Source organism: Podarcis muralis, chromosome 1 (assembly GCF_964188315.1).
Source record: "Podarcis muralis chromosome 1, rPodMur119.hap1.1, whole genome shotgun sequence".
In the NCBI taxonomy this organism is placed as follows: domain Eukaryota; kingdom Metazoa; phylum Chordata; class Lepidosauria; order Squamata; family Lacertidae; genus Podarcis; species Podarcis muralis.
Genome location: NC_135655.1, coordinates 125,294,796 through 125,319,446, shown reverse-complemented (window position 1 = coordinate 125,319,446; position 24,651 = coordinate 125,294,796). Strand labels below are relative to the sequence as shown.

At 42.9% G+C, this 24,651-nt stretch overlaps 1 protein-coding gene across 2 annotated transcripts in view; it reads left to right on the top strand.

The window, feature by feature from the left end:
- Positions 1 to 24,651, top strand: part of PLCL1 (phospholipase C like 1 (inactive)) — a 187,814-nt gene that overhangs the window by 130,419 nt on the left and 32,744 nt on the right. For both annotated transcript variants that reach the window (XM_077917791.1, XM_028751623.2), the window contains exons 2-4: positions 12,196 to 14,667; positions 19,215 to 19,418; positions 23,803 to 23,878. In XM_077917791.1, the coding sequence (XP_077773917.1) occupies positions 12,196 to 14,667; positions 19,215 to 19,418; positions 23,803 to 23,878 (2,752 nt within the window). The remainder of the gene's footprint in view (positions 1 to 12,195; positions 14,668 to 19,214; positions 19,419 to 23,802; positions 23,879 to 24,651) is intronic.

Here is a 24,651-nt window from a genome sequence, read left to right as displayed (position 1 = left end):
AGAGACTGGAAGATGTTGAAGTCAATCAATTAAGGAAAAAATGATAGTGCAAAAAAGCCCAGGTTCTTTTTTCCAAGGCTAATTGTTATGTGCGTGCAAAGGTTAAGCAACGACCCAGCTGAGTTCAGATTGTTAGATTTGAGCAGATATAGAGTCACACACACATCCACATGACACAACTGGCATGTGTCCAAGTTCTTCATCTGAACAGGGTTGTGGACTGCAGAACAAGGTCTGTTGCGAGCCCAGTGGAATGTACAATTTTATATTTCAACTTTATCTGGCATTTTTACAGCCTGTGAGCTTCAGAATTCAAATCAAATTATCAGGTTGGCTTGTTAGGAGTATCTGTTTTTGTAGATGAAATAAATCATACCTGTTCTCGGCAAACGACAAGTATGGGAAGGTTACCATATCTCAGCAGCAATGTGAAAGGTTATCAGTTCTCATTCTTCAGGACCCTGAAACACATTCTTAGGACATTTTGCTTGAAAAATTCATTCCCGGGCATTAGAATTTCCATCCATCAAAGGGCATCCAAAAGTTCTCTTTGGTGCTCTTTAACGTTCGTTAAGCAAATGCCACCTTTTTGGATCTTTTTTTAGCTTGCCATTTAAGACAAGTTCAAATTGTGTGCGTCTGCTACGGATGTGCACTTCTCTAGTCATGGAAGGACTGTTGCATACCTCATAATATAGCAACTGCTTCACACACCCCAGAGGAGGACATGGGTTCATGAAAAAAAGTGAAACTCCTGCCGGGCTCAGAAGGCTTGTGGATAGCTGCCTGCAGCCTGGAGAGCGAGAGGAGTCGGTGTGCACCGACCCCTCTCGGTCTCCAGGCTTCAGCGAAAGCCTACATTCACTCCATAGGACGCACACACATTTCCCCTTCATTTTTGGAGGGGGAAAAGTGCGTCCTATAGAGCAAAAAATACAGTAAATCCAAAGATGCTCTTCTGCTTGTGCAGAAGCATAATAATGCCTCTAGTTCAGGGTGACTGTTCAGATGCTGGTAGACTTTAGATCCCATCATGCCTGGCTATTGGACTTGCTGGCTGGGGCCTGATGGGAGTTGGAGTCTGGCAGCATCTAGAGGGGTTCATGTTAAATGTTCAGTAAACACACAAGCAGGGCAGGGCACAGAGGGACAAACATGATAGCACTGCCCCTTTTGCCGTTCCCATTGCACTCCAGATTGTGGGTGATGTTCTTCTGAAACAGGGACCTTTTGACCTCATGGAGGCTCCACACATGATTTAGAACCCCGCTTGTCACTAGCAAAGGAGGCTCTCACCCTCCAACCCATGGAAGGTGATGAGAACATTGACAGGGGGCTAGAGGGTAGAGTTAGTGCATTTGTCCCCTCAGCCCCCACTTGTCCTTAGTTAATTACTTAAACACCTAAAGATGGCAAAAATCTGGTCCTGCCAGTGTTGTGACACTGCACACCCTGTAGGGGCTTTTGATTTGTGAGATGGCGAGATGCATCAGCTTTACCTTGAACTCCACCTGCTCATTTAATTTTGTGCTCTGTTAAGCAATAGCCCTATACACACTTACCTGGGAGTGCAGCCTCAATGAATAAACTAGGTCTTAGCTACTAAGACCACATGCCAGATGCTCAGATGCTAACAGCTTGGGAATCTATTAATGGGGCATATCACAGCTTTTTCTAAACCACAGCAGTCTTGGTTCAGGCCTGGTGCACACAGATACCAAAGGGCTTTGTGTTAAAGATTCAGAAAACCAAGCTTGGGCAGCATGAAATGGCATATAAAGAGTGGGTTGCCCCTAGAAGGCAGATGCTGGAAGCCTTTTGGAAAAAATATGGAACCCATTCCTAGATTATTTGGATCAGCTCTCAGTGTTCTTTATTGTCACCATCAATCAGCACACAGACCCTGTGTACTCCTCCCAGGCTCTCTTAATAAGAGAAAATGTAGCTTACCTATATTTGAACCAAACAGTCATCTGGGTTTTCAGTCCAACTTCATCTTCAGATGTGAGAAACCTGTAGCGCAGAACACCAAAGAGGAAATTAGTCCATAGCTGCTAATAAACAAATACAGATTTGAGGGCTGCAGGAGGAAATGGACAGACATGTCCTTAGAGAACAATTTGCTGATGGTGCCTGCAGGGTTTGATCTTAGTGGAGCAAGTACTAAGCTTCTGAAAATCCCTACTGCATAGGTTGCTCATCAGATTTAATGCTGAGCCTTCCTTGAGAAATTAAATGTATAACAATCAAAAATACACTTTGTGCGTCCCTTGCAAATCAAAATGGAATGATAATCAGTGTGTACAGTATTCTAGAACAACATCTCTTTAAAAGAAAGAGTTGTTTAATTTTTTTTGGCTATAAACGTTAAATGGGATGTTACAATGTCTAGATCTTTATCTTTGATTAGCTGTTTATTGGATGGTCAGCAAAACACATTCCAGAAGCATGCATGCATTAATAATGGCTACTCTCCAGTGGGATACATAAAGTTAAAGCAGAAAACAATTTCTGGCAAGTAATAATAATCAGTGTTTCTTTCCTAGAAAAATAGGTGCCGGTACTCATCATGAAGTTGTTACAGTAAGTGTCACACTTTTTAACCAAAAAAGGAGAGAAGTGCTGAAAAGAGGCACTGATAATAATAATCATGGTTGAAGCAACTGATCCTTTTTAATAAATATTTTTTAGCTTCAACAAAAAAAAAAAAGTAGGTAAAGGGGCTATTTCTAGAAAAAGCACCCCTCCTGCAATAATTAATGCAGTTCTTACTGTGCCATTGAGCATGATCCAGATGTTTCCCCTCAAGATAATGCTGCACACATTGAATGTGCCCAGCCACACTCAAACAACGATCTTTTCTTGCTGGGAAAATCCAACTTCCTTTCCACATAAAACTGTGTGGGTATTGTTGTTGTCTGAGTATCATCGTTATCTAGGACAGTGCTTGCTGTGTGAATCATCCTTCAGACATTACCTGGTTGGAATCAAGGAATGACAATGTGCTGATCACCCACCTACAATATCTATAATGCCTGGAGCCATGCCTTGTCCCAATTACCATTGTATATATGGACAAGTGAGTTGCTTTTACAGATGGTTTTGTCTTCTTACTTGCCCTTGTTGCCTCTCCAGGTAGAGCTGGGAATGTTTACTTGCCTGAAACTCTGGTAATGTGTCCTTTTCTTCATGTTCATCTCACCAAGGAGACCAGATACTGTATAAAAGCCCATGATTACCCTTCTTATATCCTTCTCTTTCACACACTGTGTTCCTCCGTTGTTCCATTATCATCATTTTTAGCCACGTGCTGCCTTCTTTGCTTCTTTTTAAAATGTCTGCTGCTTATTTGATACACCCCTTTAACAGCAACTCTGCATCACTACTGACATTTAATTTTCAGCTAAAGCGTTTTAATTAAAATCTGACATCATTTGGCGAGGTAAATGAAAGTGGACTGGAATTACACTTGCAGATTGGACTGGCGTGAATTTATGTATCGGTTTCAGGGAAATTGACATCACATTAATTCTAATAGCAGCAATAAACTGGATAGGAAATAGGCATTCTGAGTGGGGATGGGGAAAGTTTAATGGATTTCTGAGAACATTATAGACCTATTATATTACAACATAATCACTACACCTAGGGTTGCCATGCATCCTTAGGTTACAGAGGACAGTTGTCTGTATGAAGACCTGCCAGAGAAAGTCTTCTCTTTGAAGGCACCCTGCTTTTGGTGGCATCTGGTATCTGAAGGGCCATCAAGTCCAAGTCTGCTTTAGAGATGAAGAACCCCAAGAAAGGAGAGCAAGAGAGGCCTTGAAGGTGCCTGCCAATATTTTCATACCTGGACAGTCGATTGAACAGGCACACAGGCAACCCATCTACAGCCTTTACCACTTTGGTGAATGGTCTTGGATTTCTGTTTCAATAGTCATGATTTATAAATTTGCAGCAATACATATAAATTAGTATGTGCATTTTTTTTGTAAAAAAAAAAAGCAAATTAGTGTCTTCTTTTGGTCTCTTTTCTAGTGAAGCTTTTCCTCTTTTTTAGAAATTTTGTAAGTGGTCACCCTCTCAAATGTGGGTTATTCACCCATATCAGCCCCATTTGATTTAAGTTCAATCAGGAAAGTTATGTTGTTAAGATACTTAACAACATAAGGGTGTTCCCATCTTCCCAACAGTCTTCCTCCTCTCTCCTTCTGGGCAGGGTGCTTCTTCCACAGCTGGGATTCCCTACATATGACTCTCTACACATTTACTTTGGGTTCATTAAATGCTGACCCAGTCACGCTGGAGCTGCTTACAGAAGAGGGGCCTCTGCACACAGCTAGGGTAACATTTAATGGGGCGCTGAGTCATTGCTTTATCATCACTGATAAAAGTGCTGAGGAATCTGTAGGAGACCTATGTTGCATTAGCAAAATGATTTTTTAAAAGACCGATCTGCTTACAAAATTTCCCATTTGAAATACTCCCCAGATGTCAGGGTTCCAAATGACTTGTTCTTTTGTATTGAGCAGCAGCAACAAATGAGTCATTTATCCTTTGCCCATTTGCAATCTCCAGACTTGGTTCAGGCTATAACTCGCTACAGTTTTTAGCCCCTTTCCCACCCTCCCTTACAGGTCTACCAGTGTGCAATTTTCATCACGATTGCTTTTGGTGCCATGATTTAATCAATGTGCACCATGTTGTAATGTGTTAGTAACTGGCACAAAAGGGGAAAAGTTACCTTATGCCTCATTCTGGAGGCAGAAACCTCTCCTGCTGTTGCTGCTCTGCCGCCAGAAATCAAGGGAAGCTTTGGTTTCACTAGATGAGAAGTCATAACTTTATCTGGACCTCCTTGCCCAACCACCGGCAAACAGGAGGGGGAAAAGAGTAAAATGGTGGGGAATGAAGGGGGGGGATCCTGAAAAAGCTCTCCCCCCCCACCTTATTTCCCTGCAAGTGTGAACCCAGCAGGACTTAGGAAGTGACAGTAGATCCGCCACAGATTCTCTTTCTCTCACCCCTTTAGGATTGCTCTTGTAAACAGCAATAGTTAAAGCAATGCAGCTCACCCCATATTAAAAGGTCATGGGGGAGAGGGCTTGGTGGTTTATTGAGAGGCTAGTAGAGGAGGGGTGGCCCTAGATGTTTTAGCACATAGGGTGAACCACAAATGCCCCCACCCCCTGGCCAGGGAAGAAGGGGTGAATGGAGACCTACAGGTGAAACTCAGAAAATTACAATATCGTGGAAAATTTCATTTCAGTAATTCAACTTCAAAGGTGAAACTAATATGATAGACTCATGACGTGCAAAGCGAGAGATGTCAAGCCTTTATTTGTTATAATTGTGATCATTACGGCGTACAGCTGATGAAAACTGAAATAAATGAACTTTTCCACGATATTCTAATTTTCCGAGTTTCACCTGTAGGTCTCCATTCACCCCTTCTTCCCTGGCCAGGGGGTAGGGGCATTTGTGGTTCACCCTATGTGCTAAAACATATATTCTATATCTAGAACAAGAGGAAAATAAAGATCTACATCTGGAACAGTAGCAGGGAAGGTAGAGGAATCAAATCAGGCTTTCCCAATGGGTGAAGTGGGAATGAAAGGCTGTTGCAGAGGGAAAAGGGGCCCACTCTGAATCATGCTGGGAGGGGGGGCAGAGCCCAGGAGACCCTAAAGGGCAGCCCTCGTGTTTCCTCCCCAGGGGTGGAAGAAGGCCAGCAGTGCCTCCTATTCACCAAGAGACTGTTGTAGAGGTGGCATGGGTGTGTGTGCGTTTCTGAGGTGGTGGCAGATCCAGCCTCCATGGAGTGCTACTGCAGCAATGGGCCATGCATTCCTTAAAAGAGGTGTTCTCTGCTGCGAAGGAGAGAACGTGGGATGCCTCTTCTAAGATGGTCCCTTCTGTATACAGGTTTCCTTGAAGGAAAGTGACCGTAGCTCAATGCTGAGCATATAGAAGGTCTCAAGTTTAACCCCCAGCATCTCCAGGTAGGGTAGGGAGGGACGCCTTTTTGAAACCCTGGAGAGTCATGTCTACCCAGTGCAGACATTACAGAGTTAGCTGGAGCAATGGTTTGACTCCTATGTTCACTAAAGTCAAGAGACTGAAATGTGTCCAATGCTGCAATCCTATACAGTGGTACCTCGGTTTAAGAACAGTCCTGTTTACGAGCGATTCGGTTTACGAACTCTGCAAAACCGGAAGTGGCGTCCTGGTTTGCAAACTTTACCTCGGTCATCAAATGGAAACCGAACGGTGGAAGGGCACCGGTGGTGGGAGGCCTTATTAGGGAAAGCGCATCTCGGTTTAAGAATGGTTTTGGTTTAAAAATGGACTTCAGGAACAGATTAAGTTCGTAAACCGAGGTACCACTGTACTGATTTACCTGGAATGAAGTTCCTTAGAGCTCTATGAGATTTTTATTTCTTTAGGCACATTAGAAGCGAAGACCCATACCTGTAAGTTTCTCTTCATGTTGTAAGCTGATAGAAACTCAGAGGGGAAAATTCTTGAATTTATTCTGTGTTTTTACTGGAAATTGTTGTGGCAGCAGAACTTCTTCAAGGGCTTACATTTAAACCATGTGTTGAAAGGATCTTTAAGAGCCACCCTATAATCAGCTGCATTCAATTATACTTGGCATCTAGACTTTTGTATTAGCGTTGTGATAAATTACAATATGAAAATCTTGGAACAAATAAAATGTGTCTCTGAGCTGTAGGGATAATGGTAGGGTTGACCTAATGTACTAGTTTAATTGGCTTTCTCCTTATTTTAATCCTAATTGTCATTGAGCTGTAACAGATTGATGGGTGAAGCAAATTATCTTGCTGTAAAAATATCCATTGATACTGTAGCAGGAGACCTTTTTAAGTACTGGAAGCTTAGAAGGATGTTTTTTGTTTGTTTTGCTTTTTCCAGACTGCTTGGTGACTCCACCTCTTCTTTACTTCCCTCTCGGGCCACTGTGTGAGCTGTGGATGGCACCTTGTATCAGAGTTCATCTACACACCGTATAACATTGTGTTGAGAAATACATGGGAGAGTGAAAATAGAACATAATGACATTGGCCTCATCATTTAGAGGAACTTTTGGTGCTCCAGATGTTGCTGTACTAGAACTCCCACCAGCCCAGCAAGCATGGCCAGTGACCAGGGGTGATGGGAGTTGTAGTACAGCTGAATCTGGAGGGTTCCCCTTGCCTGATCTAGAATAATAGAAATGAATGTTTTTGTTTGTTTCCTAAGAGCTTAGATGCAGGGCAGTATTGAAGAGTCTTCTCAGTGGGCACCGCTTCATTCCCATTATTTACGATGTTCAGCTGTGAGTGCTGTTGCTTATGTTCCCAAAATGTCATCACCCACGCTCAAGCTTAATGAGAACTGGGCATGCTCAGTCGCCACAGAATGCTAACTGCATGTGGAGCGAATGAGCAGAAAAGAGGGTGACGTGTAAAGAATGCAAAGTAATGTGTGGTTTGGGATTTTTTTTACTTTTTATTTTGTAGTGATATTTTTAGTTCCATCATTTTGGCATATAGCCAAACACATTATCTCTCACCCCCCCTCCTTCACCTCCCCTTGCCCCCTTCACACCAGGTGTGGCGGTTTAAGTGGTACTTGAAGCCTACAATTTTGTCCTGAATGTACTACAGATCATTCTAATATTTCACTATCCAAGGGAGATACCAATATTTACAAATAGAGGGTGTGAAAGAGCAAGCTTAAGGTTTTAATTTGCTCAAGCAGCTAGGACAGAAATTTATTTTTAAAAAATTAAAGTTCCCAAATTGTTATGCCTTTATCCAATATTTGATATTTTAAATAGATGTTTTGGTCCAAAAATAGAGAATCATGCCAACTATTTTCACATTAAAGTTGTTTATTTTTTTGTTCCTGTATTATATTCATCACCAATAAAAGGACAAAGGAGAGCACAGGCTTGCATGAAATTTGCATATGGAAATAATTGCTAAAAAATAAATAGAAATACAATACATCTCACCATAGTGAAGAAAACTGTAACCAGGTGCCTGCACTCTTGACAGGTGCCTGCAAAGTTACCACAGTTCCGGGTGCTAACTGTTAATAGGCAACTTCAAGGCCCCTGTTTTCCCTTCCCTGTTTCCGCTTTAGGACTTGGACTGGAGAGCTCTTCAAATAGATGGCCGTCCTCTGTAGAGTAGGACATATGGACACACTTTGATTACCATTGGACTTGATTGTGAGCTGAAAAGAAGATGAGGTGTGTTGAAACACATACAGCATTTGTCACGTTAGACCAGGACTTCCTCTAGCTACAATGTGATTGGGCTACTGTAATGAATTTTACATGGGACTGCCTGTAAAGATGATTTGGAAGTGCCAATTAAATCAGAATTCAGCTGCAAAAGTTCTGTCTGGTATGGGTTAGTGAAGCCATTATACACCAGTTCCATGTATTTTAAAAGGAAGATCCTTTCACATTCACATCCATTCATTCATAGTCTCCCATTTTCCTCTGATTCAGTGCTCAAATTACGAATGAAAGGGTGGAGGATAATGATGTCTGTTCTCTGATTCCAAATAGTGCTCCCTTCCTCAATAGTAGCCAAAGTGGGCAGGGCATACTTTGTATTTTAAACATTCATCTAGTTTCATCTCAGAATCTACTAAGTCAGAATTCTTTCCACTAGAATGTACAGTCTAGGATAAAATCCAATTCTAGTTTTCGGTTTGGCACTCTTGTTTAGTTAACTGGGTTTTGTAAGTTATCTTGAGGGGTGTCCGCAAGGTGCTGAAGTGTGTGTTACAAATATTTAAACAAATTACCTAGCTGCATTAAAGCTGCAGCCATGAATTCTATCCGCTTCTGGCTGGGTACCGAGTGTTCTTTTTGTGCTTGATTGGCTGGCCTTAAGTTCTGACCAATGGGAAGGCAAGGCAGATATGCCATTTTGCCCACCCAGGTTGCCAGGGAACACAACAGCAAGGTGCTTAAATGTTGAGTCCTCTGAAAGCGTTGACTGCTTGTATCCATTCTAGCAGCTCATCATCACAATCTGTGGACTCTCCTACCCCATCCGGGGGCTCGTCGTCACAGTCTGTGGCTGCTCCTACCCCTCCTGAAGGCACATCATCACAGTCTATAGCTGCTACTACCCTGTCTGGAGCCACATCATCCCTGTCTGTAGCTGTTCTTCCCCCACCTGGAGGCTCATCCTCACAATCTGTAGCTGCTTGCAGCCAATCGACGCAGTCTGTGGCTGTTCCTGCCTCATCTGGAGGCGCATCCTCACAGTCTGTGACTGCTCATACCCAGTCTCAGGACTCAGTGCCACAGCCCGTTGCCACTGCTGACCAGTATGGAGGCACATCGTCACAGTCTTTGGCTGCTTCTGCTGACCAGTATGGAGGCACGTCGTCACAATTTTTGACCGTTCCTTCCATGATCGGAAACACACCATCACAATTCCTGACTCTTCCTGCCGAAGGCATATCACTGGAGAAAGAGGCAAGACAGGAATTGAGGGGTTGGGATGAGTATATGGGCTCAGGATGCGTGTAAGGGAATCGATGAGTGAGAAGACCTGGAGTTTGAGCACACAGTTGTTTTGCCCCTTGGATCTGTTCCTGCTTGCCTCTGCTCTTTCTGTCTCATTCATACTTAGGTCTTCAAGCTCTGTGCGTACTTCTACACATTCATTTTACTCGCACTGACTGGTTCTCTCTTTCCTTCTCTAATCTGTCTGTGCCATTCTGTCTGAGGCCTTTTTTTAAAAAAATTAATTATTACAATTTTCTTGTTTTACAGAAGTAAGTGTAAAGTCTCATTTTTCCCATGTAACATTTTTACAAATCCGTTTCATTTGTTGAGACATTAGGGGGAGAAGAAAGAAAAAAGGGAAAAAAGGGGGGTGGAGGGAGGGAAGATGGGTGGGGGTGGGGTCGGGTGGCGATGTTTCTGTTATGCTTAATGTATGTAGGGTCTGGTGTCAGCGTTGCTTGTGCTGTTCACTTGTGTTTCTTTGGTGGTGAGAGAGGTTGGGGTTGGCCTAGGGTGTGGTTGATTGTTTGTGACTGGCTGTGGTGATCTTTGTTTTCGTGTGTGAGTGAGGTGGGTGGGTGTTTTGGATCAGGTTAGCTATATTGATTTGTATGCTGTTGGTGGATTATTGTCATTGTCTTGTTGGGCTGTGTATGTGATAAAGGGGAGCCATACCGGGGTGAAGGCATCTTCTTCTGTTTGTCCCCGTGTCAGTTTCAGTTTATTGGTTAATTTTTCTAGTAGGGCTGTTTCCCATACTATTTGGTACCATTGGTCTATGCTTACTCCTGACAGGTCTCTCCAGTGTCTGGTTATGGTGTTTTTGGCTTCTGAAAGTAGGCCTTGTTGACACATAGTAAAACTCCTGTGTCAAAGTCAGTGGATTCTCACAATGCTTTAACATTTCTCAGGTGTTTATTTTCTGATTAACCATTTGAAAGCGGGAAGATTTTACATTGGGGGAGAAGGATTGTAAGCCTCCAGGTGTTTGGAGCTGCAGCCCCTATCCTCCCTGACCATTGGCCATGTGTTGCGGTTGATGGGAGTTGGGAGTCCAGCAACATCTTCAGGCAAACCACTACCTCTAAAGGTTCCATATCTGCTGAGCATTCTCAAAACTCTGTTACTCAGAGACTGTTAATAGATGAGTTCTAAAGCCGGGACTTGCCTGGTCTTGCACAATAGACTGATATGCTACCCAGTGCCTACATAGAAGTCATATTTTATGGGGGCCATTGTGTGTTTCAAGGGGGAATTTGTTGTGGGTCATTGACGCCCACATTACTGGATTTTGAAATGACAACTGGACTCTCTTTACTCTTACTTTCTATTATTGTTGGTTGGTTCAGTAGAATTGCTTTGATTCCACTTCTATTTAAATATCCTTGTAACTTAAAAAAAAAAAAAAGCTTTGCATGTCGATGGAGATTAGAGTTGTGGGTCAGCAGTGGTATGGACCAGTGCTTTTTTCTCTAAAAAAATGTTTAGGAGTACTCTCATTTTGACTCAAGAAAATCACCATTTTATAGTTCAAATCCGGAAAAATAAATACAGTAAATGAACAAAAGTACAAAGATTCGCAAAATGTTTAGTGGTATGCATACCCCTGCACCCCACCCCCCGAAAAAAGCACTGGTATGGACAAACTTCTGTGTAGAATGGATTGTGGCTGGGCCACGGAAATGAGAATAAATATATATGTCATGTAACAAATGTGAACCAGCATTTTATACAGTGGTTATAATTTTGTGGTTTTCTTTTGTTCATCCTTCAGGATGCAGAGCAGAATTAAAGTGGTTTGATAATGTTGGTTTTTGCCTTGATCACCTTTATTTAACTCTGCCCCTTTGATTGCTGTTGTGCTGATAGTTATGCTACAAAAAAAACTGTTAGTCTTTAAATTGCCCCAAGACTCTTTGTTTTTTATGTACTTGATGGCAGTCATGCCACAGCCGGCCTTCCTGTTGGGCAGAGTGTGGTAGCTGCTTGAGGCAGAAAATGTGAAGAGTGTAGGGAGAGTAATATCAAGGTGTTAAAAGCGCTGGGCTGTGTGTGTTCTGCACACATCCCTCTAACCAGTTCTCTGCTCTCAAGTGTGGTGAAGAACACTGTCCAATGGCCAGTGTTGAAGTAGGAGCATGTGCCAGACTAGGGTTGCCATATTTCAAACAGTGAATCATGACAAAAAAGTTGTTGAGCTTTTCTTTTTTCTGCCAAAGTTGTTGAGCTTCTTTTAGTTTTGCCCATAGTTATTGAGTTTTTTTGGGTAAAATTGCCATTTTTGAGCTATTTTTATGGAAATACGGCAAAAATGGCACTGCCAACATGGGTTGTCATACGTCTGGATTTTACCGGACATTTTCTCAATTTCTGCCCAGACACTGCTGCTGACTGCAGTATTCCAGTTGTATTCAGGAAAATCCAGACATATAGCAATCCTATATGAGCTTCTGTTGAGGGGTAAAGGATCATCTTGTCATTCACCTCTTGCAAAATAGTTTATACCAGCCCATGTGCAGTTTAATGGATGAATGTTATTTAGTCAGTCACTTGTTGAGCGTGGTAATGACCATTATACTTAACATGTCATTTCTCTACCTACCATTTGATCTGAAGGGCATTCATTGTGTTTTGTTTTTTAAATTGTGTTGCAGGATCCTGCAAATCAAAAATGTGGACGCAAGAAAACAGTGTCCTTCAGCAGCATGCCATCGGAAAAGAAAATAAGCAGTGCCAACGACTGTATCAGCTTCATGCAGGCTGGTTGTGAACTGAAGAAAGTCCGGCCAAACTCCCGTATTTATAATCGTTTTTTTACCCTGGACACTGACTCACAAGCGCTTCGCTGGGAACCATCTAAGAAAGATCCTGACAAGGCCAAACTCGAAATTTCCGCTGTGAAAGAGGTCCGGTTAGGGAAAAACACAGAAACATTCAGAAACAATGGGCTAGCAGATCAAATTTCCGAAGACTGTGCCTTCTCTATAATTCATGGGGAGAATTATGAGTCACTGGATCTCGTTGCCAATTCAGCAGACGTGACCAACATTTGGGTGTCAGGTTTGAGGTACCTGGTTTCCCGTGCCAAACAGTGCCTGGATTTGATAGAAGGTAGCCAGGACACTCCACGTTTTGCATGGCTAAAGTCTGTGTTTGAAGCCGCAGATGTCGATGGTAATGGGATCATGTTGGAAGACACAGCTGTAGAATTAATAAAGCAGCTGAACCCTGCCTTAAAGGAGTCAAAGATCAGGTTAAAATTTAAGGAAATCCAGAGAAGCAAAGAGAAGCTAACGACCCGTGTAACAAAAGAGGAATTTTGTGAAGCATACATTGAGCTTTGCACTAGACCCGAAGTTTATTTTTTGCTGGTGCAAATATCTAAAAACAAAGAATACTTAGATGTCAATGACCTCATGCTTTTTTTAGAAGCTGAGCAAGGGGTGGCACAAGCAACTGAAGAAATGTGTCTTGATATTATTCAAAGGTATGAATTTTCAGAGGAAGGGCGGTTGCAGGGTTTTCTGGCAATTGATGGATTTACTCAGTATTTGCTGTCCCCAGAATGTGATATTTTTGACCCTGCACATAAAAATGTTGTCCAAGATATGACCCAGCCTTTATCACATTACTATATCAATTCATCTCACAATACTTACCTAATAGAAGACCAGGTGCGAGGGCCAGCTGATATTAATGGCTATGTCAGGGCACTGAAGATGAGCTGTCGATGTATTGAACTGGATGTGTGTGATGGTCCAGATAAGGAGCCCATCATCTGCAATCGTAACAGCATGACGTCACCTCTATCTTTTCAATGTGTCATTGAGGTGATCAACAAATTTGCCTTTGTTTCATCACAGTACCCTCTTATTCTTTGCTTGGGAAACTACTGCTCCATACAGCAGCAGAAGGTTATGGTTGAACAGATGAAGAAGATTTTTAAAAACAGGCTCTATACTGATATGCCACCGCAGTCAGAAGCCTACCTTCCATCTCCAGAGAAACTGAAAATGAAGATTATCATCAAAGGGAAGAAACTGCCTGATGGTGAGGATTTATTAGAGGGAGAAGTCAGTGATGAAGACGAAGAAGCTGAAATATCTCGAAGAATGTCTGAAGTGTCTGTGGAGACGCCCAAGATGACTTGGTTATGCAAGGAGCTGTCTGACCTGGTATCTGTATGCAGAGCTGTCAGATTCAAAGATTTTGAGCACTCAATGAAAAGTCAGAATTACTGGGAAATCTGTTCCTTTAGTGAAGCAGATGCTAGCAGAATTGCAAATGAGTGTCCGGAGAACTTTGTAAATTACAATAAGAAATTTCTGTCTCGAATATACCCTAGTGCCATGAGAATAGATTCCAGCAACTTAAATCCGCAGGATTTTTGGAACTGTGGTTGCCAGATAGTGGCCATGAATTATCAAACGCCAGGGCCAATGATGGATTTACATACTGGTTGGTTTCTACAAAACGGAGGATGCGGTTATGTTCTTCGACCTTCTGTTATGCGAGAAGAAGTTTCTTATTTCAGTGCGAATACAAAGGGCATAGTTCCAGGGGCCTCTCCTCAAGTTCTGCATGTCAAAATCATCAGTGGGCAGAACTTTCCAAAGCCAAAAGGAGCCTGCGCCAAGGGGGATGTCATAGATCCTTATGTGTTCCTAGAAGTCCATGGCATTCCTGCAGACTGTACAGAACAGAGAACTAAAACTGTTCAGCAAAACAGTGATAACCCCATTTTTGACGAGAGCTTTGAGTTTGAGATAAACCTACCAGAGCTTGCAATGATCCGTTTTGTTGTGCTGGATGATGATTACATTGGAGATGAGTTCATAGGCCAATGCGCTATCCCCCTAGAATGTATACAGCCAGGCTATCGGCACATACCTTTGCGCTCCTTTGTTGGAGACCTTATGGAGCATGTTACGCTTTTTGTGCACATTGCAATAACTAACCGAAGCGGTGGAGGGAAGGCCCATAAACGCAGCCTGACCGCAAGAATAGGGATGAAAACAAGAGACTATACCATGCTGCGGAATACAAGTCTTAAGATTGTAGATGACATCTTCAAACCAGCGATACATCCATTAAGAGAGGCAACTGACATGCGGGAAAATATGCAGGTAATGAAACGTACCATTTCATTCTTTTCATTTGTTTTAGAACTTGATTTAATCAACTATTTAAGTCAAAAGAACTGCTAATGATATTTTCATAATGGGGGATCTTATCGCAAGTGATGCAACACCCTATTAGTAAATAATGTTGTAGCTCACTTAAATTGTATTCTTTCAGTGTTGTTGAATGCACAGTCCCCAAGACCCTACCTCTCAAGTGTCAATGAGCTGCACCTTATGTTAGGATGTCCTCTGCATCCCTTTTAAGCTGAAGTTCCCAACTTCCACCATGCTATCCTTGTTCTTCTGGATTTCTCTTCAACAGCCTTTTGGTATACTACAGCTCCCACCATCCCTGATTGTTGGCCATGCTTGTTGAGGTTGAAGGGAGTTGTAGCTGAAACATCTGTAGGACAGCAGATTGAGGAAGGTTGCTTCAAGAGGGATCTTCCAGAGGTGGCAAGGCAGTCAGATTGCATGCCTGCCCCCACTGCACATACTGTCATCAGCTGTGACTCAGGCCGTGCATCTGTACACATAAATGCCAGATTCCTATGACCTTCTCTTCTTTCTCCCCCCCCCCCCCGAAGAAGGATTGAAGAAACCAGATGCAAGTGCAAACAAACTTGTCTTGATGGCGCAGCCCAGTACCAAAAACATGCTAAAATCCATTGTAGTCCCTGCACACTAAGAACAGCATTCTTGTGTGCACCAGATTTGGCACTGAAAGAAGTTAGAAGTCAGAGTTTCAATGTCTGTTTCATGAAATGTTACAGGACTAGTAGTCTACTTTCTTCTGTTAATAGGAATGGTCTTCAATAAATCAAAATTTTCCACCAGGAAAAATAAAGTATATTGATGTAGGTACTACAAAGGGTTTAAAGTTCCCCATAAAAGATTAATTCATTTGTTCTATAAAACTTGGTATGCCCCCCGCCGCTGCATCCTTCTTTTCAACATGTTTTAAAGAAGAAGGGTTGAATCGCAGACATGGAACTTTTTTAATCATGTGAAAGTACATGTCTACAATTCATGCAAACAGTTTTATCCTTACCATAATGTATAAGCAAGTGGTGAGAAAATACAGATCTTGCTATTGAAACACCTTAAAGACAAATTACATTTAGCACAAAAATGAATGAGGTTGCAATATGCATTTAGATGACAACACCCTTTGCCGTCTGTCAGAAGATGGAGAGAGCAGCTGATTTAATTATATCTAAAAGCGGTGTTTTTGTAAATTCCTGTTGGGAACTGGTTTGTAAATATGCTTGTACAGAAAAAGAGAGAAAAAAGCCCTACTCAAAACGAGAAATGTTAGTATAGCCAAATGATGGAGAGTTGCTCTTTCACTTTTATAGACTATAATTACTTTCATACACACAGATGTTCCATTCATTTTCTATCCTACTTGGATTACAATGGTATGTAGCAGAATGCAGGTTCAGTGCCAATTTGTATAATTTGGGATTGATGGGATTCAGGTGGCCTTTGGAGCAACGCAGTGTCTGTAATGGAATTTTGTACTCTCTCCAAATCTGCCACTGCTGAACTTGATAAGCAACAAAATGGTTTGTGGCAGCCGAAGAGGTTTAGAATCATAGAATCATAGAGTTGGAATAGACCACAAGGGCCATCGAGTCCAACCCCCTGCCAAGCAGGAAACACCATCAGAGCACTCCTGACATATGGTTGTCAAGCCTCTGCTTAAAGACCTCCAAAGAAGGGGACTCCACCACACTCCTTGGCAGCCAATTCCACTGTCGAACGGCTCTTACTGTCAGGAAGTTCTTCCTAATGTTTAGGTGGAATCTTCTTTCTTGTAGTTTGGATCCATTGCTCCGTGTCCGCTTCTCTGGAGCAGCAGAAAACAACCTTTCTCCCTCCTCTATATGACATCCTTTTATATATTTGAACATGGCTATCATATCACCCCTTAACCTCCTCTTCTCCAGGCTAAACATGCCCAGCTCCCTTAGCCGTTCCTCATAAGGCATCGTTTCCAGGCCTTTGACCATTTTGGTTGCCTTCCTCTGGACACGCTCCAGTTTGTCAGTGTCCTTCTTGAACTGTGGTGCCCAGAACTGGACACAGTACTCCAGGTGAGGTCTGACCAGAGCAGAATACAGTGGCACTATTACTTCCCTTGATCTAGATGCTATACTCCTATTGATGCAGCCCAGAATTGCATTGGCTTTTTTAGCTGCCGCGTCACACTGTTGGCTCATGTCAAGTTTGTGGTCAACCAAGACTCCTAGATCCTTTTCACATGTACTGCTCTCTCAAGTGTTTAGGCGGTGACTAAACACATATGTAATGGATAATAATTTAAATTAGGTTGCTACAAGGTTCATACTGCATCACACAGCATCCTTCAGTTCCCTTGTGCATGGGAGAGAGTCTACTGGTGTAATGTTGAACATTTGATTGGTTTGTTCATTCCCTTGCTTCCTGGGAGTGGGGTGCTGCTGCTTATGGGGGGAGGGATTAAGAGGCAAGGTGGATACAGTGCTGGGGAAACTCACCTCTTTCTCTCCTGGTAAGTGGAAGCAACCCCACTTCCAGGAAGCTAGTGTTGTGGCTCCATGCCCAGTAGGGGTGAGCGAGATCTGGGAGAGAGTTGCACCTCTTTTCCTCAGTACTTTTTCGGAGCTATCTTTCTCAGTGCATGAAAAGGAACTGATAGGGCATATATAATGTCCAGCTTTCTGGAAGAGTTCCCTGAAGGAAATAAATGGCTTCTCCTATAGGCTTCTTGGGTGCTAGCATACCAAGGTGTATATATCCCAGGTTTCCTTAAAAGGTAAAGGACCCCTGACAGTTAAGTCCAGTCGCAGACGACTCTGGGGTTGCGGCGCTCATCTCGCTTTACAGGCCGAGGGAGCCGTCATTTGTCCGCAGACAGTTTTCTGGGTCACGTGGCCAGCATAACTAAGCCGCTTCTGGTGCAACGGAACAACAAAACCAGAACAGCGCATGGAAACACCATTTACCTTCCCGCCGGAGCAGTACCTATTTATATACTTGCACTTTGACATGCTTTCGAACTGCTAGGGTGGCAGGAGCTGGGACCAAGCAACAGGAGCTCACCCTGTTGCGGGGATTTGAACTGCCAACCTTCTGATCGGCAAGCCCAAGAGGCTCAGTGGTTTAGACCACAGCGCCACCTGAGTCCCCCAGGTTTGCTTAATGCCTGCTTAAAACGGAAAATTGGTTTTCATTTGTGTATGTAGTCTTCTGGTATGACTTGTAAACTGACTCCTTATGCAATGTGTCAGTCAGAGGATGCAGCTGTGCCATGATGGAAGCTTGTGCCCTTTATTGAATGCTGACAAGTCTTCTGCCTTTAACTATAGCCTGAAAATATAGGTTAAAAATACCGGGCACACATTACTATTCAATGAGACATTAAATATACCCTGACTCTAGTTTTGAGCATTTCAGGAAAATCAAGCAGATACCTTTCTATTTTTGGCTTAAAAAGAAACACAAGAGAAATATTTTAAGGCTCATTCATATGAGCACACATTTTAGGAGACAGTTCATTAAGAAAAAAAGCAAACTTGAATGCTGATAAAAATAGAATAAAATAGAGCTCAGTCTATTGCATGTTCTTGAAGAAAATGAAGCCTTGAAATCTTCTCGAGATCCCTAAGCAGGCTTGAAATCAGCATCTGATAGGTTTACAGAAATGGTGGAGCCCATGGTTCTCAGAGGGCCCTCAGCTCCTGCTTACGGCTTCCTGTTTAAAAAGTTTCCAGCATTCAAAAGAGAAGCACCAAGTGATTAAGTTGCAACCGCTGTGATTTTCATTTCTCTGGGCTCTGATGTCGGATGAGAGGCTTCCTGGGGAAATTAAGATGGCAGTTTCTCACCTGGCATTCTTTTGGCAAGCTGGGTAGCATGTTGCTGCCCCACTCAGCAGAGCATGGGGGGGGGGGGCTCACTAGGACACAATAGCAGGTCCCCTCAAACCTGGCATCAGCCCTGTCTCTAAGAACCACTTCACGTATTTACAGAAATACACTTCCACGGGAAGCTTATGAAGCTGCTGTAATGTACAAAATTTGACACCCCCCCCCCCGGCCCTTGTGCCACCTTCCCAAAACTGGGTGAGTGAGGTGCTGGTTTTTGGGAAGAAGGCACGAGGCTCTGGCACCGTTCTTGAGCCCTCCCTGCGTCCTTCCCAAAACTGGGCAAGCACTAACTAGGCTTTGGGAAAGAGGTGGGTGGACTCTAGGACCCTGTCAGAGCCCTCATGCCTCCTTCTCAAAGCAAGTGGTTACTAAGTTTTGGGTCGGAGGCATTAGATTAGGTGCCTGTGTGGGAGAACCAGTTGTGCTGCTCTAAATCCGCTTCTGACACACCCACCACTAGCATACGGTCCTCAAATAGGTGGTGAACCTTCAGTGTAATCCTCAGGCCAAAAAAGTTGGCCATCGCTGTTCTAAAGAGTCCAGTGTTCCTCATTACAGTCACAGTTAGCTCTATAAAATAAATTGGAATGATTCCCTGCCGTAAGTATAAACTGATGCTTTTATTTTCCTCAACAGAATGCAATTGTGTCTCTTAAAGAGCTTTGTGGACTCCCACCAATTACCAATCTGAAGCAGTGCATTTTGACCTTGTCCTCACGCCTTATGAACAGCGACAATGTTCCCTCAGTGGCCCTCTGTATGAAAGACAACTTCCCCTACCTAGAACCTTTAGGGACATTGACGGATGTGCAGAAGAAGGTTCTAGCGGCATACGACCTGGTATGGTGTGGTTTTTTTTGGTTGTTGTTATCTGGTTTATATTGGAAATAACATGAGCCACCTTTGTTTCTCAGAGATTTTCATATTGGCTTATGCCTTGTGTTTCCCCAAACTCAACTTTATTTGTTTGTTTGTTTATAATGAATTTATATAAAAATAAACATCAGCACCAAGCCTTTTAAGAAGATCAATGCCTTTCTCTGTGTAGCATCTTCTACCTTTCCCAAAGAGGATAGAGGAGCCTCTTGACAACCACTGGTCTGTATTGGTATCTGTCCTGTTATATATTGTAGGATACAAAATGGATTTAATGTTTTCCACTTGGAAATAAGTATTTCCCCCCCAGTTGCTAGAAGCGCCAGATAACCATGTTAGTACACAAATGGGGCAATAGATGTGTGAGAAGATAGCATAATTAGTTAATTAATCAATTGAACTTATTAATCACTTTTTTAACAAAACAAACTCAAAGTGACTTACAACAATAAATCAATTAAACATAAATTTAACCAGGATAATAATAATAATAAAAAAGAGGAAAATCTAAAACGCATTCATCTTTTCAAAAGGCAGGACTAAAAGGTCCCACTCACTGAAGGAGGCCACGGATAATTAAAAGGGAAAGGCCTAGCAGAAAAGAAATGTTTTTGCCTGATGCTAAAAAAGATATTCAATGGTGGCGACATGCGACTCTCCCTGGGGAGTAGGCCTGGGTGATATATTGATATATCGCCCAGGACCGTGATGGTGGTTTCACTCAGTGGTATATCGCTAGTGAAACCGTTACCACTCTTGAGTCCCTCCAGCGCCTGCAGCTGGCTGCTGGAGACAGAGGGACTCAGAGCTGCGGCGGTTTCATCAGCGATATATCGCAGTCTGCCCCTCATGCCAGCACAGAGTGAGAATCTAGCTGCATCAGCCAGGCTCCGATACAGCTTGTTCCTCCCTCCTTTTCTATAAACTGCTTGGCTGAGGAGTGCATGGCTGCCCTCACCTCAGCCAAGCCGTTTTGCGGAGCCCCTAACTTGCCACTGGCTCGCACTGGCTCTTGAGGTTAGCTGTGTAGTTCTTAGGCTTAGGAACTTGAGCCAGTATATGGTAGGATTTTAGTGGGTATTATTACTGAGGTCCAGCACCGAGGGCCTTCTGGTGGTTCCCTCACTGCGAGAAGCAAAGCTACAGGGAACCAGGAAGAGGGCCTTCTCGGTAGTGGCGCCCACCCTGTGGAATGCCCTCCCATGAGATGTCAAAGAGATAAATTACCTGACATTCAGAAGACAACTTAAGGTAGTCCTGTTTAGGGAAGTTTTTAATGTGTGACATTTTAATGTATTTTTAATCTTTGTTGGAATCCACCCAGAGTGGCTGGGGAATATTATTATTATTAAGATTTGTATACCATCCTATATCCACAGATCTCAGGGTGATTCACAGGATAAAATCACAATATAAAAACAGAAAATACATAATCAAAATAAAAACAAGAACAACCCAATAATCCTGATTCCTGAATTTAAGAGACATGTACCTGAATATGGAAATGATGGTATTGATACCTGGGTTAGGGTGTAAATCTTTTAATAGGTGTCCTTTAAAATCAGTGACCCACGGATCTTGCAGCTTGATTCAGTGCAGGTTAAGTCAGAAGTTAGCCCCATATTGTTCAGTGGGGTCGACTGACTTGTAAATAGCATGTAGAGAACTGTAGCCTAATGATGTATTTGCTTGAAAGTAAACCACACCAACAGAAATTGGTTTTGTTTCTGAGCAAAACTCATATTGGATTGGACTGCAAGTGTGTGTGTGTGTGTGTGTGTGTGTGTGTGTGTAATTTCTCACTAAATACATTATAATACACTTTCTGAGTGATTGAGATTTGTGTGTATTTGTAAAGTAGTCATGTGAATACATTTTTGAAGGAAATTCGTCTACGTGGCAGTGTGTGTTCAGTGGTGCATGAAATGCTCCGATATTTCACACAAAGCAGATGCAGTTGCTCAGAGACCCTTAGTAATTATCTTTCTAACAATTAACTGCTTGTTTTATTGGCTTTATCCCGTATAAACAGACAAAGAGCGTTTGTCTGATTCTCATTTTTCTTTCTCTTGACAACTATATGCCCCACAACTGATGGCTGCCATGCCGCTTTTAGAACTGGATATACAAGTCACCTTAAGTCAAAATGCTTGAACTGTAAACTGATCTTTGTTTTTATTTAATAATCCCATATACAGTCTTGCCGACAGACCATTGGATTAAATGGTCTAGTGCAGGTGCGGCAAATCTTTTTTGGAGTGAGGGCCACCTTTTGGGGGCCAAAGTGTAAAAGTTGGGTATGGTATTTTTTAGAGGGACACATTATTGGTGAGGTGGGGAGGGGTCACAAAAACCTTTCGACATCACAGAATCACATCAAGGGGTATGTGGGAGTAATCAATAAATAAATATATGGGCCGGATTCAACTAACACAGTGCAGTAGTGAAAGATAGCCTAATGGGGCTTCCCCCCTCTCCTTCTGACCCCTGTACTAGGGAGATTGTTTTGTCTGGCAAGCAGAAATGCTTGCAGTGATGTAACAATCAAATTAGTGTGACATTGAATGCCACCCTGTAAGAGAGAGAGAGAGTCTATATGTATGTATATGTATGTTGTTGTTTAGTCGTTTAGTTGTGTCCGACTCTTTGTGACCCCATGGACCAGAGCACGCCAGGCACTCATGTCTTCCACTGCCTCCCGCAGTTTGGTCAGGCTCATGTTTGTAGCTTCGAGAACACTGTCCAACCATCTCATCCTCGGTCGCCCCCTTCTCCTTGTGCCCTCCATCTTTCCCAACATCAGGGTCTTTCCCAGGGAGTCTTCTCTTCTCATGAGGTGGCCAAAGTATTGGAGCCTCAGCTTCAGGATCTGTCCTTCCAGTGAGCACTCAGGGCTTATTTCCTTCAGAATGGATAGGTTTGATCTTCTTGCAGTCCATGGGACTCTCAAGAGTCTCCTCCAGCACCAGAATTCAAAATCATCAATTCTTCGGCGATCTATATCATCTATATCTATATCTATATCTATATCTATATCTATATCTATATCTAAGCTACACACACACACACACACACACACACACACACACACACAGATATGTAGTCAACTTTTGGGTGCCACAGAAAAACCTTTCAGTAGGTCTGCTCTGGGTAAAAGTTCCTCATTATGAAAGTGTTGGGCTTTGGGTTGTAAAACTTCACACAATGCACATTGCTTTGGCTTTGATGTCTGCTGGGTTGTGTTTGCATGGAATGTCACTAAGCAAGAATTGGGGATGCCTTTTAGATGTTTAAAGGAGTGCACTGTCCACTTTCCCTCCCATTAACTGCATAATTTAATAAACATTCTTTAAGGGTTACTTTTGTTTTGTTTTTTGGTATTCACAGTTATTTGAGATCTTGTGCCTCCCCACCATGCAAACTCAGTACCGGTGCTTCCATTCAGCATTATTTAAAAAGGAGTCAAAGTGTAGCATGACTCCCCCTCCCCCATGAAGTACTGTGAAGCTTGATTTTTTTTTTTTTTAAATTTACCTATGATAAATTCTTTGGAGGCTCTGCACTCCGGGTCTTCTCAGTGATAAAAATCACAGTTGTCCCTGCTTTTAAATGAGAGCTGGGTGGAAACAGCATCATGTCGGCTCTCTCCTTATTCCTCATCCATTGTGTGGGAATGGGAAATGGTGGGCCCTAGACTCTTACCTTGGAGGGCACAAGGAGAAGGAGACGACAGAGGACGAGATGGTTGGACAGTGTTCTCGAAGCTACCAGCATGAGTTTGACCAAATTGTGGGAGGCAATGGAAGACAGGAGTGCCTGGCGTGCTCTGGTCCATGGGGTCACGAAGAGTCGGACACAACTAAACGACTAAACAACAAAGACCTTACACTTGATGCTCACAAATGCGCCACCTAACAGTTGGATGACACATTTGGCAGCATCATGAATGAGATAAGATGCAGTTGATTGCTGAACACCATGGAGGTTCACGTGGAAGTCCTGCTGATTTCAGTGAAACAACTCCAAAGTTAAGTGTGTGCATGATTGCAACTAGAGAGACAGCTTTGCTCATTTGGAAGTACCCAAGGCATTGATGTCCTTAAGCTTGTAATTGTCTGTCTCCTGCCTTCATTTCCTCCTGACATTGTATCTTGCATTTCCCCCTGCCTGTCAAGATAATGCCTAATTGACATAAACTGTTCATGGAATCTCCCTTATCATTTTTTTCTGTTACAAAATGGGGAGCGTTTTAGAGGAGTGAACGAATAAGGGCTTTTCGACATAGGGATTCTGGCCTGAGAGGCAAAGCTAATAAAAGCAACTTTTCTTGTTTTATTTTCCCTGACAGATGATTCAAGAAAGCAGATTCCTTATAGAAACGTCAGATGCTGTTTACGACAAGATAGTTCAGTGCCAGAAAGCAGGTAACCTTCTTTCAGTTTTAAATATACTCAAGAGACTTCCTTGGCAATAATCATCCCAAATATTTTTCCATTCTAGCTCTTGCCCATTAAGGATACAATATCCCTCCTTGCTGCAGGAGGTGGGAGCAGGGTTGTGCTGATAGGGACTGGTGGGAGTTGTAGTCCAAAGATTAGGGTTCAACTGCACTGGCTATCAATTAGTTTTGGGGCCCAATTCAAAGTGCTGGTTTTGACCTATAAAGCCTTAAACGGCTCAGGACCGCAATACCTCAAGGACCGCCTCTTCCTATATGAACCTTCCCGGACCCTGAGATCACCTTCTGAGGGCCTCCTTTGTGTGCCTCCTCCTCGAGAGGTTCAGAGGGTGGCAACACGAGAACGGGGCCTTCTCTGCAGTGGCTCCCCGTCTGTGGAATGCTCTCCCCAGGGAGGTGTGCCTGGCACCTTCATTATACACCTTTAGGTGCCAGGAAAAACGTTCCTTTTTAACCAGGCCTTTGGTTGATCTGATTGACATCCTATACCCTTTTAAAATGCTGCTCTTTTTGTGGGGGTGTTATTGGGTTGTTGTTTTTATTTTGATTATATATATATTGTTGTTTTTATGTTGATCTTTTCTGTGAACCGCCCTGAGACCTCCAGGTACAGGGTGGTGTATAAATTCAAATAATAATACAGTGGTACCTCGGGTTAAGTACTTAATTCGTTCTGGAGGTCCGTTCTTAACCTGAAACTGTTCTTAACCTGAAGCCCCACTTTAGCTAATGGGGCCT